An 18692-nucleotide genomic window follows, 5' to 3' on the forward strand; every position below is an offset into this window, starting at 1 on the left:
CTATTATTCCAGCCAGTGGTCTTTCTGCAAATGCCACCCCAGTGGGGATTTTCACTCAAAGCTGTGTGTGGTTCGGAACCCTGACTGAGCATTAGAACTATCTGGGGTGCTTTAAAATACAGATATTTCTAAAGAGTCCAGGACCCCAGCTCTGTGGTGGGATCTGGCCACTGGCAGCAGGTGAAAACTCCTAGCTGATTCCAAAGCACACCCAGGCTTGAGACTCCCTCGCTTAGGAGGACACAGAAATCTGCAACCCTTCCTACTCTACAAAGAACATTTTCAATGGGCTTTTAACCTGAAAAATCTGAGCTAAGGCCTTTGAAGGAGAGAAGCAGGTCTTCCACGAATGGAGAGTACAGCCCTTGTCTGATGGCCACAGACGACAACAGCCCCCTGGAGCTGGGGTTGGGGTGGGGGCTGTCAAAACAGGGATGCAGGGTGTGAGCTGGGGTGGGGGATGGGAGTGCCGCTACGGTTTGAGACTTCAGCTGTATGGGCTTCGCATATGGGATCTAAAGTGGCACAAAAAATAAATAAACTCAGAACTGTATGCAATATTTTCTGTCCTTCTGTGTATTTTTCCGGGGAGGGTCCTCCAGAGTTCCTATCACGGGCTCTGATGCTCTGTCGCACACTTCCATCCCTGCTCCTTGGCTTTTTTATCATAGTCTGCCACATGATGCTATATGATGCAGTTATTAAAAATAAGGACTTAGACCCATCCATATCTGCACTGATCTGGAGGGACTGAACACATTCACTGTTGCTGAAACAGGAGCAAGCGTCATAATGGTCCAGAAACCTCCACAAGAGAGCAGGGATTGCTAAATACACAGTTTTGGAATTAATGAGTAACTCTTTAAAAGAACTGACTCTTTCATATGTGGATGACATTTGTGTGAACAAGGAGAAAAGTGTGGAGTGGGACACACCAGGGCATTAAAGGTGGTGACTTCAGGGAGAAGGGCCTGGAAGGAGGTGGGAAGAGAGTATAATTTCCTGAGGGCTGAGGGCTTGCTCTGTGCTTGACAGAGTGCCCAGCACTGATTATGAATGGATCTCTTTTAATCTAGGTAACAGTCCTTTGAGGTCTCCTTGTATGGTTTCCCTGTTTTACAGACGAGAGAACTGAGGCACACAGATCTTGCCCAAGGCCATAAAGTTAGGACCCAGGCTATGCAGTGAACCCTTCTGTTCTTCTGATTCTCCATTCATACGCTTCTTTCAGTTGTATCACTCACAAGCCTGTGATACTTTGGTCATAAAATTTTAAGTAAAATATAAAAGTGTCAGGACTTTCCACATGGGCTCTCTCAATGCCCCCTGCCCCAATCCCTTCCTGATCTAAACATGCAATAAGTCCTTTATTCTCAGGAGGGAGGTAGGATTCGTATTCCATGCTTGGATCCAGTCTGGGTCAATATGGTTCCCGCTGCCTGCTTGCCACCTTTAAGGACTCAATGGAATCCCTGTTTTCCGTCTTGACCTGAAACACTGTGGAGAGCGGGGTCCCTGTCTGTTGGTAACTCAATCTGGACAGAAGCCATCACAGGTTCTATCAGAAATCATTACCTCTGCTAGGGCAGGCAGCCCTGATTGGATGCAGACTCTCGGGGTGACAGGTCTTGACAAACCCCAGGCCAGCCTGCCTGGAGGGGTCTTGAAACATGGAATATCTGCAGTCTTGTGGATGAGAGGCAATAAGGTTTCAGTGCAAGGACTGCACGTAGGGTTTTTCAGTTATGGCCTGCTTTCTTGGGAGACCTGTAAGCCAAGGATTCTAGACTGGATCTAAACAGATGATGGTTTCCAATTACTCTGGAGCAAGACTCCTCAAAATATGAGGTCAGATCCCTAATGCCATCATGACCTTAGTGCTTAAGGAAATGCAGATCCCTTGATCTTAGGAGCTAGCAAGATCAGAGCTTGAATCCTGTCTACCAGCTGGAGTCCCTGGGCTGATTGCTCATGTTTTAAGCCTCAGCCCCTTGCTTGATGAGGATGATGTTGACTTGACAGGGTGGACTATGATGAATATTAGCAATAATGCAGGTGAAGTCTGTGAAAAGGACACAGGAAATAGTAACCATTATTTCTATTAAATCTATGTTGTGGCGGTGGATGAGGGCAGCTTCTAAACGGCTTCAGTGATCCTTACCTCCCAGTATCCACCCCCTTGTATAATCCCCTCCTCTTGAATGTAAGCTGGACCTAGTGAGTTGCTTCTAATGAGTGGAATATGGCAAAAGTGATAGGTTGTCACTTCCAAGACTGGGTTACAAAAGGACCATAGCTTCCCTCTTGCTCATCCTCTCTTACCCCCTCATTTGCCCACTTTAAGCCAGTTGCCATATTGTAAGTTGCCCTAAGGAGCGGACCATGTGGTAAGTAATTGGGCAAGGTCACTGGCCAACATCCAGGAAGGACCTGAGGCCCCAAGCCAACATTCTGCAAGGAACTGAATCCTGCCAACACAGATCCCCACCCAATCTTCAGGTGAGCCTTCAGATGAGACTGCGGTCCCAGCCAATACCTTAACTGCAGCCCTGTCAGAGAACCTCAGCCAGAAGCACCGAACAAAGCTATGCCTGGATTCTTGACCCACAGCAAATATGAAATAATAAATATTGATTGCTTTGAACCACTAAAGTTTGGGGTGATTTTGCAGCAAAAGATAACCAATACATCCTGGAAACAGTAGATGAAATCATACTTTGGAAACAATAGATTCAGCCAGAGTGTGGCACCTGAAGTCTTTACTTAAATGCCATGTCCCCTGGGAAGCCTTTCAAAATCCTCCTCTCTGAGTTAGGTGATCATTTATGTTTCCCTATTAGACCATAAGCTACGTGAATCATCGTATCATCAAACTCACATAGTACTTACGATTATCTCAAAGTCATAAGTCACTTCATCTTCACAACAAACCTATGAAACAAGTACTATTATCGCCCACATTTTGTAGATAAGAGAAACTGAAGCTCAGAGAGGCTAAGTAACTTGCCTAAGACTTTAATAATTATGTGGAACTGCCAGGAAATCTGGCTTCAAAATTTGCATTTGTAATGATTATTATTTGTGGTTCTATAAATCTTTTCCAAATTCACAAATGGCGAGTTCAAACCCAGGCAGTTAAATACCAGACATGAAGTTCTTAAATATCACCCTCTTGAGATCACCTTCTATCCCTAGGACAATATGTTGAATATGTCTCACCTGTAGTTCTCAATGTCTGGAACACTACCTACCTGTAAACACTAGGCTGGCATTTTCCAGTTCTTCTTGGGGAACTTTGAAGCTGAAGGATTCATTGTAAAAGGGATCAATTGTGCCTCTTAAGAAGGATGTCTTCTTTGTTTTCACAAGCTTGAGTCCATGTACCAGCTGAATTTTCACAAATGGGTCTGAGAATAGAGTGTTGGAGATCATGAAACCCAATCCATCTAATCACCTAACTTTCCAACCATTTGACCCAGTGGCCTACCCATTCTTTCATCTTTCATCAGTCCATCCATTCCAGGTTTCCACTTCTTTCATTCATCCATTTCCCCATCTATCCACATATTTTTTTCTTTTTCCCATCCAGCTTCTTCTCTGCTCACCCTTTTCTCTATTTCTCTAAGCCATGCAAGATTTACTGAGCTCCCCGCAAGTGTTAGGCATTGTGTTCATTTAACAGATGAAGAAACTGAGAACTCAAATAGGAAATGATTTATGTTAAGATAAGACTAGTGGAAGAATAGCTAGACCCAGAGCCTGTCCTAGTTTTTCTGCCCTTAGAAGCCCATCACCATGTCATGAGCCCAAAGCCCACACAGGGGAAAACAGAGACGGCAGAATTATAACTATTATTCTTAGATCACTTTACAGCTTACAGAGAAATTCATGTACATCATCTAATTTTATGTTCGTCTAAACAACCCAACGAGATAAATACTGTTATCTCAATTTTTCAGACAGAGAATTGAGCTTTATAGAGGTTAAGTAACTTCCCCAAGGCCACATCATTTATAAGAAGTAGAACTAGGATTTGGTTCCAGGCAGTTTTACTCAGGAGCCCTTAATCATCCTATCAGATTGACTCTCCCACTGTGGTGAATCTGAAACTCTCCAGCTTTAATACCATTCCCTCCACTGGCCCCTTCAAAATCTGTTTTTAATATGTGGTTTTTGAGAATACAAGTTGTCTTCTAAATTCAGCTGTCACTTTATAGCAAAAGTAATTTATTTTAGCTATTGCACTTAGAAAAGACTACATTTCTACCACTGAGCTGAAGAGATCCCAGCAACCATGACTACTTTCATGATAATATCCTTTGCTGTCATGGGAAAGCTACATGAGGAGGGAATGTAATCTGTTCTATTTCATTAAAAGTCACGTTCAGATTGGTGTGTTAGAGACACTTGAAATACAGCAGTGTTTTCGGAGCTGGGATTTATAAAGATGTATGCTACACTTGAAATGAGCTAGAAAAAGAGCCCCAGAGGGTGTCCACTGGTCTCACGGACTAGAAAGCATCGTCAGTGCACACTACGGCCACCTGGATCATGGTGTCTCCACGGGCATAGCATCTGGAAAGTGAAAGTGGCTCACTCCTGTACCACTCTTTGCGACCCCATGGACTATGCAGTCCATGGAATGAATTCTCCAGGCCAGCATACTGGAGTGGGTAGCCATTCCCTTCTTCAGGGGATCTTCCAGACCCAGGAATCGAACCGGGGTATGACGCATTGCAAGCAGATTCTTTACCAGCTGAGCTACCAGGGAAGCGTAGCATCTGGACAGGCAAGCAACTTCCTCCAGGCCGCATGTGTACAAGGAGGATCTAGATTGCAATAGTTACCACACTTGCTCTCAATCAAACCCCCATTTCAAATGGAATGGTATCATTTACCTGCCTCATCCTAAGAGACATCTGATCATTTATTTTATCTCTCGAACTAACAGACTAGATCAGGATACTATTTTATCCTCATAAGGTCCTATTAATTAACAGCATCCAAGATGCAGAAAATCAGGTCCCTTGTGTCAAACAAACATAGATGCCTTAGGAGGGGCCACACTGTACCTGAACCTTGGCTCACATCTGTCTGAAGAAGTTGCTTGGCTCGAATGACGTCAACATTCAGCCTCCCAGCACTCGGGAGATAATTCAGTGACAGAAGCAGCTCCCCGAGTTCTACCTCATTCTGTGGAGAAAGGACAGAATCAGGAAGTTGCATTTTTCTTGTATTTCTTTTGCACCTCTCATGCAGGAAATTGATTCCAGCAGCTCACAAATGGACTTCTATGGGTGGATCAGCTGACAGAGGGTACCCCTTTTTCTGACTTCTTTTAGCCTCTTTCCCCAATTATTTTCTTCCATCCATCTCAGAAAGTTTGTTCTGCTTTTAGAATATTTAAGAGCAGCAACAACATAGTAAGAACAAAGGTATCAATAATGATAATAAATAAATGCCACATGCCAAGTACTGTGCTGAGCACTTTACATGAAATTATTAGTTCAATCTTCACATTTAACAGAAGAGGAAACTGAGGCTTGGAGGAGACAGAGGCTCAGAAACATGTCCCAGGCCACACAGCTAGAAAGCGGTAGTGCGGACACTTGGACTTAGGGAGGCTGATTCCAGACTCTCTGACCACTGTGCTATTCTGCCTCCCAGCAGGATGCCGGGGAGGCAGACCAGCCTGCAGGTTCTCATACTGTTTTGAAGTAATTCCCAGACATTATATTATTTTATCTGTAATATTATACCAGTTGAGAAATCTGTTCTCAACCTGCAGGCTGAGCCCACAAAAAGCCTGTGCTTTTAGCCTCACCACAGCAAGCTCGGACTGGGACGTCACTTGTTGAAGCGTATCCGTTCCTTTGTTGTTAATACAACCAAACTGTGGGAAGCTGTGGGCAGTTCACATACGCACCCGGTGCATGACTCCATCCTTCCAACAGTACCAAGAAACAAGAGGCCCCCACTTCTTTATCCCTGTAAACATTCTTTTAATTGTAGAAAATTTCAAATGCAAGTTAAATAGTCCAGTTTAATTAATCTCCATAGACCCATCACCCAATTATACCAGTTATCAACACGTTGTAACACGTTTCATCTTGTCTTAGTCCATACAGGCTGCTATAATAATAAAATGCCACCGACTGGGGAGCTTATAAACAACAGGAATTTCTCTCTCACAGTTCTGGACGCTGGTAGATCAGGGTGCCTGCATGGTTGGGTGAGGGCCCTCTTCAGGGTGGCAGACTCCTTAGCAGAGGGCTGGGAAGCTCTCTGGAGTTGTAATAAGGGCACTAAATCCCATTCATGGTGGGCTCCACCTTCATGACCTAATCACTTCCCAAAGGCTGAGCATTCTAACATCTGTTACATTTCACGTTAGGATTCCAACATGTGAACTTCCCAGGGGCTGGGGGGAGTGGACCACAGACATTCAGACCACAGCACATCTATACCCTGACTTGTGAAAAACTTTAGCTGCATATTTTAAACCAAGTCCCAGACATGATGCTATTTTACCTATGTATCTTTTAGAGTGCTTTTCTGATAAGGACATTAAGACAAATATTTTGGACTTCCATCATGAGTCAGTGGTTGAGAATCTGCCTGCTCATGCAGGGGACACGGGTTTGATCCCTAGTCCAGGAGGAGTCCACATGCCTCAGAGCAACTAAGCCCAAGCACCACAGCTACTGAAGCCTGCACCCTAGAGCCTGGGCTCTGCAGCAAAAGACATCACAATGAACAGCCCGTGCACCGCAACGAAGAGTAGCCCCCGTCTGTCTAAACTAGAGAAAGCCCACGGGCAGCAATGAGGACCCAGCACAGCCAGAAATATATAAATAAAAACCCAAGCATTTCTAGTATGGGAAATTTCCAATCACATTTAAAAGAAAACAGAAGCGTATAAGGGGCTTCCTCACAGCACTGTCACTCAGCTTCAATAATTCCATCAGATGGCCAATAATTGATTCACCTAAACCTTCATCCAACTCCTCATCTTTTTCTGAGTAGTAATTTGTCGCTCAGTCGTGTCCGACTCTTTGCGATCCCATGGACTGTAGCCCACCAGGCTCCTCCCTCCATGGGATTCTCCAGGCAAGAGTACTGGAGTGGGTTGCCATTTTGTTCTCCAGGGGATCTTCCCGACCCAGGGATTGAACCCAGGTCTCCCACATTCCAGGTAGACACTTTAACCTCTGAGCCACCGGGGGGGCGGGGGGGGGGGTTCCTCATAGCACTGTCACTCAACTTCAATAATTCCATCAGATGGCCAATATTGATTCACCTAAACCCTCATCCAACTCCTCATCTTTTTCTGAAGTAATTCCCAAATATCACATTATTTTATCTGTAATATTCTAGCATGTATCTCTCAATGATGAAATTGATCTATCTGTCTATCCATCCACCCATCCCTTGTCCACCCACATACTCGCCCACCCATAATCTCTATCTCTTGGTGTCAGTCATTTGAACAAGTCAATACCAAGTGGCAGCTCTAGAACAATGCTTGGTACATGCAGATACTCAATAAACATTTGTTGACTGGATGAAGAGTCAAACCAAAATATTTCTGAACCCACTGAGTTAGTCACCAAACATGAAACAACCTTGGAAATCAACTCAGAGGATGCTGACTGGCAGCCTATAGATATGTTTTGTTTGGTTCACATCATGTTTAAACAGATAATTTGGAGAAGGCAATGGCAACCCAATCCAGTACTCTTGCCTGGAAAATCCCATGGGTGGAGGAACCCGGTAGGCTGCAGTCCTTGGGGTAGCGAAGAGTCGGACACGACTAAGCGACTTCACTTTCCCTTTTCACTTTCATGCATTAGAGAAGGAAATGGCAACCCACTCCAGTGTCCTTGCCTGGAGAATCCCAGGGCTGGGGGAGCCTGGTGGGCTGACATCTATGGGGTCGCTCAGAGTCGGACACGACAAGTGACTTAGCAGCAGCAGCGAACAGATAACTACTTCCTAACATTTATAAAATTCAAGAATCAAGATTTTTCACACATAAAAAAGCCTAGATTTCTTGCCTTTCTTGTAAAACAGGAAGGTCTGGCAAGGCTGAGCCCACATCCCGACCTGGCAACACCTGGGCACAATGCAGTGCCCTCCAGACGGGATCTGTCTCTTCATGTCACAAGGTTCCCACTTGTCTTCCTTCACCTTTTACATTCTTGCTGTCCAGCTCTGGGCACACAAGCTTGCAGATTTTTCAAGAAAGAAACGGCCAACTCAGTGTCTTGAGTAATCAGAGACATTCAGAGTCCTTTACACATTTGCTAAGGGTTTCCTTCCTGTTCTCGAAGCCCTGGAATATGTATTTGTCCCCAGGCAACGAGTGCTGTGCATTATGCTGGTGCCCAGGCTAGGGAGAAGCCATTTGAAAGTCCTGTGGGCTTGGTTTCTCCCAGGTTCGTAAGTCAGAGTGATGCCTTCCCTGCTTCTAAAATGAACCAGCATCTCATCTCATAATGCAACTGTATACACAGGGATCAGGATTTGTAATTCAGTCAGCTGAGCTGCATAAACAGGCCAAAAAAAAAAAAAAACCAGATTCAACCAATCTAGTCATCGAGGATAGTTTAGAGATGGGCTCAACTGAGGAACAATTTATGATGGCAAGAAGTTAGCCTATGTCTCAACTGGGGACAATTTTGCCCCAGGGCACTTTTGCCAATGTCTGAAGACATCTTAGGTTGTCGCAGCTACGACGGGGGATGCTCCTGGTACCCCCCCTTTGTAGAATACCCATATCTAGTGGACAGCCACCACCCCAAACAAAGAATGACCCAACCTCAAATGGCAACAGTGCTGAGGCTGAGAAATGCTGAATAGACAAGAGAAAGGGAGACAGCAGTCTCCTTTGTATTAACAAAAAGAGTAAATATTCTTGTACCCAACAGTTCCATTTCCAGCAACCTACCCTACAGACATCGTCACGCAAAATGTGTCAGGATGTGAGCACGCAAGGGTAATGAGTACTTATCACGGCTTCCATTGATTGCCTGTGGGCCTACTATGTGCCTGGGCTGGAATGAGATATGATGCCTGCGTCATGGAATATACCTTCTAGAAGTGGAGACAGTAAACTAAAAAAAAAAAGTCATGAATGAGGTGATTTCAGGTGATGATGCTGAGTACTAGGAAGAAAACTCCAGCAGGGCAAGGGAGACGCAGGGTCCTTCTGGGGAAGATGATATTCTATATCTTGACTGTGGTAGTTGTTCCACAGGTGCAGTTGCCCCCAAATCAATACACTATATACTTAAAAATGTATGTGTTTATGGCCTATGGGCTTCCCTGGTGGCTCAGACGGTAAAGAATCTGCCTGCAATGCAGGAGGCTGGGGTTCAGTCCTTGGGTTAGAAAGATTCCCTGGAGGAGGGCATGGCAACCCATTCTAGTATTCTAGCCTGGAGAGCTGCATGGACAGAGCAGCCTGGTGGGCTACAGTCCATGGTGCCACAAAGAACTGGTCACAACTGAGTGACTAACATTTCTACTTCTCATTTATTGTAGATACATTATACCTGAGTAAAGTAGGGGGCGGGAATCTAAAGCGAGCACGCAGAGCAGAATATTGGCCCTTGTCAAGTCTGGGAGATGGGCAGGTGGGTACTGTTGTATTGTTTTCTGTTAGAAATATTTCATTTAAAAACACAAATAAAAATAAATAGTAAAAAAGAAAGCAAGAAAATCAGGCAGAGATGGTGACTGATGGGGCACACACGGGGCTGCCACGTCAGCCAGGGTGGTTGGTGGGCAAGGCCTCTCTGTGAGGTGAGATTGTTCAGTTCAGTTCAGTCGCTCAGTCGTGTCCGACTCTTTGCAACCCCATGAACCGCAGCACGCCAGGCCTCCCTGTCTATCACCAACTTCTGGAGTTTACCCAAACTCATGTACATCGAGTCGGTGATGCCATCCAGCCATCTCATTCTCTGTCCTCCCCTTCTCCTCCCGCCTTCAATTTTTCCCAGCATCAGGGTCTTTTCAAATGAGTCAAGTCTTCGCATGAGGTGGCTACAGTACTGGAGTTTCAGCTTCAACATCAGTCCTTCCAATGAACACCCAGGATTGATCTCCTTTAGGATGGACTGGTTGGATCTCCTTGCAGTCCAAGGGACTCTCAAAAGTCTTCTCCAACACCACAGTTCAAAACCATCAATTCTTCGGTGCTCAGCTTTCTTTCTAGTCCAACTCTCACATCCATACATGACCACTGGAAAAACCACAGCCTTGACTAGACGGACCTTTGTTGACAAAGTAATGTCTCCTCTTTTCAATATGCTGTCTAGGTTGGTCATAACTGTCCTTCCCAGCAGTAAGTGTCTTATAATTTCATGGCTGCAATCACCATCTGCAGTGATTTTGGAGCCCCCCAAAATAAAGTCAGCCACTCTTTCCACTGAGGGGAGATTGGAGGCATGTTAAACGCAGAGGGGGACACGCCAGGCAGAGAGAAGAGCAAGTGAAAAGAGGGAGGAACAAAGCCAGTGGGTTTGAGGGTGAGAGGAGATGGATTCTGGAAGGGTCCACGGAGCCAGAGAAAGCTGCCCTGTGGCTGACCCAGTGGGAGCCTGCTCACGGCCCAGCTGCCAGTGCAAAGAGATGGATGAAGAGAGTGGGACCCGAGGCCAGTTCCCAGCCCTCAGCTCCTAAGAGGCCCTCAAGCCCTCTCTAAGTAGAGTGCTTCCTGGAGAGGGCTGCTCGCCTTCTCCCTGGGGCCATTGACAGAACCCTCAACAAGGCAGTTTGCTGGTGTCATCACCTTTCTGAGAAGGTTGTTTTTCATCTAAAGGAAAAAAAGTGAAGCTCTTTTAGCCTTCACTCCATTAGTAGGATACAAGCTGGCAGCCCTCTCCCGTGCCCCCCACCCCCACCCTACACAAGCACATCAAGGTTTTCATGCTGTTTTTCCAGGAAAGCAGGTCCATTGATCTAGCTGTTCTTTCTCTCTGTCTCAGGAGTGATCAACTTGCAAGACAGCTGTCTGGAATTCGGGGAACAGTTGGTAGAAATCAAAAAGGAGACTAACTGAGCAATATCGAAGGCTTGATTTATTTAACAAACATTTATTCAACAGTTACTGGGGCCTGGGCCTGGGAAGTCGTGAACATGGTAATTAGAGCAAATCTTTATGAAGAAAGCACCCTGGACCAGGCACTGATCCTGGCAAGCTAAGGCTCAATCTCATTTCTTCCCCTAATAGCCTAGAGATTTCCATTTTACAGATGAAGAGATTCTAGCTGAGGCACACCAATGAGGAAGGACAGGAAGCAAGCTCAGTCCCTGTATTAACTCTCACATCGCGTTGCTGCTAATTAAAGCATGATCCCAGCCATCAACAAGTCAGTCGGCTGGGGAAGACTAGGGAAAATATGAAAAAAGAAAGAAAAGAATAAGTGTTGGCACAGATGTGGAGAAACTGGGACCCATGTACACTGCTGCTGGGCACGTAAAATGTCATAGCCACTCTTCTATGAAACAGTTTGGCCATTCCATGAAACATACAGATATGGTATGACCAGCAACTTCACTCCTAGGTATATACCCAAGAGAACAGAAAAATGTGCACATGAATTTCAAGTTGCACCATTCACAGTAGCCAAAGGGGGAAACAGCCCAAATGTCCATCAATGGATGAATGGATTAACAAACTATGATTCGTTCAATGGTGGTGTTCAGTCATGAAAATGAATGAAGTAGTGACATGTTCTTCAGTATTGTGTAGTAGAGCCTCAAAAACATGATACTAGGTGAAAGAAGCCAGACACAAAGTCACATATTGTGTGGTTCCATTTATGAGATACCCAGAATCAGTAAATCCATAGAGACAAAAATCAGATTAGTGGTTGCCAGGATCTGGGAGGAGGGGAAGATGGGAGTGACTGCTTAGTGGGTACAGGGTCTCCCCTGGAGATAGAAATGTTTTGGAATAGAAGGCGATGGTCTTACAACATTGAGAATGTACTAAGTGTCACTGGAATGTATACTTTCGGATTAAACTGATGTTATGTGAATTTCACCTCAATTAAAAAATATAATGTGTCCTAGGTGTTAATAAGCCATATGAACCAGACCAAGTACAAGACTGAAGCACCATCCACTCTGGGAAGGGGCGTGATCAGGGAAGGCTTCTTCACTCAGGATGCATTTGAGTTAATCCCTAACAGAGAGGCAGGATGTGTTGATTCAGCTGATCATGGCAGTCACTTCAAAATACATACAAAATACATACAAAATACATACAAAGTTCTATATACGTCATCACATTGTATACCTTAAACTTACACAGTGTTATATGTCAATTATATCTCAATAAAGTTGGAACAAAAGAAAGGGAAGTAGGATTTTGTCCATCAAATGATGCAGGAAGGGGCACCCCTTGCAGATAAAACAGAATGAAGGGATCCTTCACTGCAGCCCTGCACCCTTTGCTGCTCTGGTCCTGAACAATCTTGATATTACTAACACAAACTCCCGAGCTGTTGCTGTTGCTTATTGTTAAGTCATGTCCAACTCTTTTGTGACCCCATGGACTGTAGCCCACCAGGCTCCTCGGTCCTTGGATTTCCAAGTAACTTGCTATTAATAACAAAGTAGCCAAAGAGGATTAAAAATTTATGTTTCTCAAATAAATTAGTGAGGAGTCTCTTTATAAATAGGGGCTTCCCAGGTGGCTCAGTGGGTAAAGAATCCACCTGCAGTGCAGGAGACAAGGAAGATGAGGGTTTGATCACTGGATTGGGAAGATCCCTGGAGAAGGAAAATAGCAACCCACTCCAGCATTCTTGCCTAGGAACCCTCATGGACTGAGGAGCCTGGCGGGCTACAGCCCATGGGGTCACAAAGTCAGACACGACTAAAGCAAGTGAGCATTCGTTAGTGCTCACAGCAGGTAATATTATCTTCACTCATTTGCATTCTTGGTTTGTGTTTGTCTGTTTTTTTTAAGCGGGAAAGACAATGGTGCCTGAAGAAGTGTGCTCTGAGCCCTTACAAGTGGGGGATGCCCCCCATCTCCACTCCAAGTAAAAAAGACAGAAATATATTTTTTTGGCAAGAATTTGATATTTCAGAAGTTATCCTGAAGTGTCCCTTGCAGGGAATTTAGACCACTGCTGGGATAAACAGTTGAGAATAACCATCTTGAACAACAAAGGATGAGAGGCTCTATCATTATGTCAAGGTCAAGCCTTAACCCAGCTCTGAAAGTGGAGCGTCTTTGCTACCCTGGGGGCCTCTGCCCATGACTGCGCCCACATATGGACAACACGTACTGGACATCAAGCCCAAGGGCGGAATATTCTTGGAGGGTTTCTGGAGCCAGTGTCCCCTTAGTCTCTCTTCCCTAGAAGAAGAAGTACCTGGTGCTAAATTTAAAAGCTGACCAGCACAGCTGGTAAGGAGCTCAGAACACGGCCGCAGAAAAAGCAGGACCACCTACTTCAGTAGCTCCCCAACCTGACCCCCGCCCCGAAGGGTCATGGGATTTATAGTGATCTTTGTGGACACCAATGACATACTGACTCATTAAACTTTCATCAATCTGGGCAATTATGCCTTCCCTGCAACCTAATTCTGCCGTCTCCACAACCTCCTGAGACACTGGCAGAGTCTGGAGACATTTTTGGTTATCACAATTGGGGAAGGGGTTGCTACTGACACCTACTGGGTGGAGGCCAGCAATGCAGCTAAATATCCTACAAAACACAGGACACCTCCCCCCTCCCCCCACCCCAACAAACACACACACACAACACAGATTGATCTGGCCCAAAATATCAATAGTGCTGAGGCTGAGAAATCGTAATAAAACCTACGAACCTTGTACTGGTTCAGATTCTTCTCTTATACATGATTCTAGCCTGAACAAATGTTCACAGCAACTAAAGACTTAGAATTTTACTCCAACGACTAGGAAGAAAGTCCATTCACTGTCTCTGCTGAACTTGTCTTGGGTAGTCTCTCCAGACTGGAAGATGCCAGAGCACCAGCTGTAAGTCAAAGATCAAGCTACAGTTCCCATCCTTTTCTTCACTGCAAGCAGGAACCCAAGCACCAGATACAAACTCCTTCTGGGAGATGTGTTCAACCAGCCCAAGGAGAATGGATTGCTTACTTTGAGGGGATCTCCAATGCTATGAAGTCTTCTTTCTCCAACTCAAATTTCATCTGATAAGGTTGGCATGTCAGAGCTGGAAGAACTGGATTCAGTACTCTAGGTTTACAAAAGGAAACAGAGCCAGGCCATTCTCTCACTTCCCTGCTTAATACCCTCCATCACTCTTAGAATGAAATTCAAAATCCTTGGCCTAGTCTTCAACATGATTTGTCAGCCTTGGCACTACTGCCATTTGGGGAAGGATCATTCCGTGTTGCTCTCCACCAAAAAGCCGTCTCACTGGAAAAGACCCTGATGCTGGGAAAGATTGAGAGCAGGAGGAGAAGAGGGCAACAGAGGATGAGATGGTTGGATGGCATCGCTGACTCAATGGACATGAGTGTGAGCAAACTCCAGGAGATGGTGAAGGACAGGGAAGCCTGGCGTGCTGCATCCATGGGGTCGCACAGAGTTGGACACAACTTCGCGATTCAACAACAACAACGTTCTGTGTCGTGGCGCTGTCCTGGCCACCGGAGGATGTTTATCAGCATACCTGGTCCCCACCCACTAGACGCCAGCAGCACACCACCCCTAACTGTGACAACCTGAAATGTCTCTAGACATTGCCAAAGGTTCCCTCGGGGCAAAATCACCCAGTTGAGAACCACTTATCTATCAGGATCTAAATAATCTGACCGCTGCTTCCATCTCAGACCTCATCCGGCTGCCACAATTGCCTCTGCTTTATTTCTTGAAAACACAAGGCCATTCCTACCCCAGAGCTTGCTGTTCCCTCAGCCTGGGAATCTCAACTCAAATGTCACCTCCTGCTCTAGGCTTTCCATGACCACCCAGTGGACAAGAGCCCCCCGCCCCCACCACTTTCTACCACGTCACCTTGTTCTCTTTCCTTCATGCACTCATCCATGTCCGTCTCTCCACCACTATCTGCAGAGCACCAGGAAGAACTTGAGGCCAGAGGCCATGAGACCAAGCTATGTGGCCCCAAGGGGGAGGCCCCCTGCACCACATCCCAGACAAGAGGGGTCATCGTCACAATCGTAGGGTCTGTCACCAGCCCTACCCAAGAAAACTGAAGCTAATGTGGGAGAAGGACCTGGGTGACTGGCACCACACCTGCCTTCTCCCAATTCAACACAATGTTGCAAATAGGTCTCATTTCCTTTTTAAAGGGCCTGATGAACTTCATTTGGTTGAACCACGTTGGGTAGGCTTAGGAAAACGGAAATAGTTCATCTGTAAATTACTCAAATGAATCCAGAAGCCACCCTGCCAGCCCCTCAGCAGCCCTGCTTTCCACCCAGAGAAAAACTCTGCCTGCCTGCAACCTCTGAACACAGCTAAGTCTTCATCAATAAAAGGGAAATCAAAGAAAACCATTTGGGACAAAAGATACTTTCTGGGAAAAAACAGCAGGCTCTCCTCCTGACAGACATCCTTTGAAGTGCTTTGAGGGCACCCTTGCTCTCACTCACCTAGCAGAGGATTTCAGATGTGTGCACACACTTTTAATGATGCCCAAACACAGCTGCTGTGTGCTCATGCCTTTGTTCCCAAGAGTCAGGAGAAACCTTTTGTCTCTTAATTTACTGCACGAACAATATTAAATTAGGACTGGATTTTTTTTTAAAGCAAAATTCAGCCACAATCCCAGCACATTACACATTTCATCAAAAGCTTTCTTTTCTCCACCGCCACCCTTTCAGATTCTTCTTCCAGTCCCTGTCAATAATCAAAACAATATTTGCATAGCTGCACTGACAACACAGGTGAATTCTGAAATATTGCCCCTGGCCTTTTTAAGACTTAAATAGACACACACGTTTTCCAAGTTACTACCCAGACATCACAAATATCTTTTGTAATGTCTACTTAGAATATTCCATTAGGCTGAAACACTGTAATTTACCTTAACCACTTTCTATTGCTAGATACTTAGGTTATTTTTAAAGACCTAAAATAGGGCACTTTGGCACTTTTCCTCTTTTAGACTGCATCCCTCTAATAAAACCCAAGGGTGTTATCACTGGGTCAAAGAATATATTAAACCATGAAAAACGTCCAGATACTTGTCTCCTGTTCAGTATGAACCACCAGACCGTTTGTCAAAAGGGCTGAACTAACTTCACAGCCACCAGGAAAGGGAGAGGGCAGAAATGTCTTCACAGCATCCCCAGCACTGGGTATTAACATGTGACGGAAGGGCGAGGGATCAGAGTGGCTGCCAAAACATTTTTTGTTTGCATTTCTTTGATTGAATATCTAGCCACATACTGAATTACATTTCCTCCTCTGCGTGGAAACACTGACTTTCTTTCTGTGTGAGTTCAGGGCTCCTCCTTGCTATGCTCATGGCATGGCTGACCACACACATTTTACACTGGATTGTATCTGTTACTGGCAGGCTTCCTAATTATTCCTGTCCACGGGACATCTTATGATGGATTCGGTTTGTATTTCTCTGCCTGCTAAAAGGACTGTGCGTCTTTTCATGTTCATCAGCTATTCATCTTTTTCCCTCTTCTCTGAAGACTCTGTTCAATTCTTTTGGCCCATTTTTCTATTGGCCACCTACTGATTTATAAGCAGCCCTTCAAATATTTGGAAAACTCAGCAGTGGCCACAGGACTGGAAAAGGTCAGCTTTCATTCCAATCCCAAAGAAAGGCAATGACAAATAATGCTCAAACTACCGCATAATTACACTCATCTCACATGCTTGCAAAATAATGCTCAAAATTCTCCAAGCCAGACTTCAACAGTATGTGAACCATGAACTTCCAGATGTTCAAGCTCGATTTAAAAAAGGCAGAGGAAGCAGAGGTCAAATTGCCAACATCCATTGGATCATAAAAAAGCAAGAGTTCCAGAAAAACATCTACTTCTGCTTTATTGACTACGCCGAAGCCTTTGACTGTGTGGATCACAACAAACTGTGGAATATTCTTAAAGAGATGGGAATACAGACCACCTGACCTGCCCCGAGAAATCTGTATGCAGGTCAAGAAGCAACAGTTAGAACTGGACATGAAACAGCGGGCTGGCTCCAAATTGGGAAAGGAGTATATCAAGTCTATATATTGTCATCCTGCTTATTCAACTTCTATGCAGAGTACATCATGCGAAATGCCGGGCTGGATGAAGCACAAGCTGGAATCAAGATTGCCGGGAGAAATATCAATAACCTCAGGTGTGCAAATGACACCACACTTTTGGCAGAAAGCAAGAGGAACCAAAGAGCTTCTTGATGAAAGTGAAAGAGGAGAGTGAAAAAGCTAGCTTAAAGCTCAACATTCAGAAAACTAAGATCATGGCATCTGGTCCCATCACTTCATGGCAAATAGATGAGGAAACAATGGAAACAGTGAGAGACTATTTTCTTGAGCTCCAAAATCACTGCAGATGGTGACTGCAGCCATGAAATTAAAAGACACTTGTTCTTTGGAAGAAAAGCTATGACCAACCTAGACAGCATATTAAAAAGCAGAGACATTACTTTGCCGACAAAGGTCGGTCTAGTCAAAGCTATGGTTTTTCCTGTAGTCATGTACGGATATGAGAGTTTAATCATAAAAAAAGCTGAGTGCTGAAGAACTGATGCTTTTGAACTGTGGTGTTGGAGAAGACTCTTGAGAGTCCCTTGGACTGCAAGGAGATCAAACCAGGCAATCCTAAAGGAAATCAATCCTGAATATTCATTGGAAGGACTGATGCTGAAACTGAAGCTCCAATACTTTGTCCACCTGATGAGAAGAACTGACTCATTGGAAAAGACCCTGATCCTTAGAAAGATTGAAGGCAGGAGGAAAAGGGGACGATAGAGGATGAGATATTTGGATGGCATCACCGACTCAATGGACATGAGTTTGAACAAGCTCCTGGAGTTGGTGATGGACAGGGAAGCCTGGTGCGCTGCAGTCCATGGGGTCGCAGAGTCAGACAGGACTGAGTGATTGAATTGAACCTCAAATATTATGACTATAAAATTATTCACCAGTTATGGGTTAAACTGTGTCCTTTCCCAAATTCATATGCTTAAGTTCCACTTCCGAGAGCCTGAGAATGTGATATTATTTGAGAATAAAGTGCGAAAGTGTTAGTCTCTCAGCCATGTCCAACTCTTTGTAACCCTATGAACTGTACCCTGCCATGCTCCTCCATCCATGGAACTCTCCAGGCAAGAATACTGGATTGGGTAGCCATTCCCTTCTCCAGAGGATTCTCCCAACCCAGAAACTGAACCCAGGTCTCTTGCACTGTAGGCAGATTCTTTACCATCTCAGTCACAAGAGGAGAACACGGTCATTGCAGAAGTCAGTTAAGATGAGGTCGTACAGCAGTAGTGTGGGCCTTTAACCCAATATGACTGGGGTTCTTACAAGGAGGGGAAAGTCTGGACACTGATATGCACACAGGAAGAATGCCATGATTCTCAAGGAACTACCATGAGCCAGGAGAGAGATCTGGAGTAGATCCTTCCTAGAACCTTCAGAGGGAGTGACCCTGTTGATCTCTGGATCTTGAGAACTGTGCTATGG

At 45.1% G+C, this 18692-nt stretch overlaps 1 protein-coding gene across 3 annotated transcripts in view; it reads right to left on the reverse strand.

The window, feature by feature from the left end:
* The window catches only part of SYT17 (synaptotagmin 17), an 83296-nt gene that overhangs the window by 28481 nt on the left and 36123 nt on the right, over window positions 1-18692 (reverse strand). For all 3 annotated transcript variants that reach the window (XM_018040977.1, XM_018040976.1, XM_018040978.1), the window contains exons 6-7: window positions 5073-5193; window positions 3252-3407 (exon numbers count right to left, since the gene is read on the reverse strand). In XM_018040977.1, the coding sequence (XP_017896466.1) occupies window positions 3252-3407; window positions 5073-5193 (277 nt within the window). The remainder of the gene's footprint in view (window positions 1-3251; window positions 3408-5072; window positions 5194-18692) is intronic.

Source organism: Capra hircus, chromosome 25, assembly GCF_001704415.2.
Source record: "Capra hircus breed San Clemente chromosome 25, ASM170441v1, whole genome shotgun sequence".
Lineage (NCBI taxonomy): Eukaryota > Metazoa > Chordata > Mammalia > Artiodactyla > Bovidae > Capra > Capra hircus.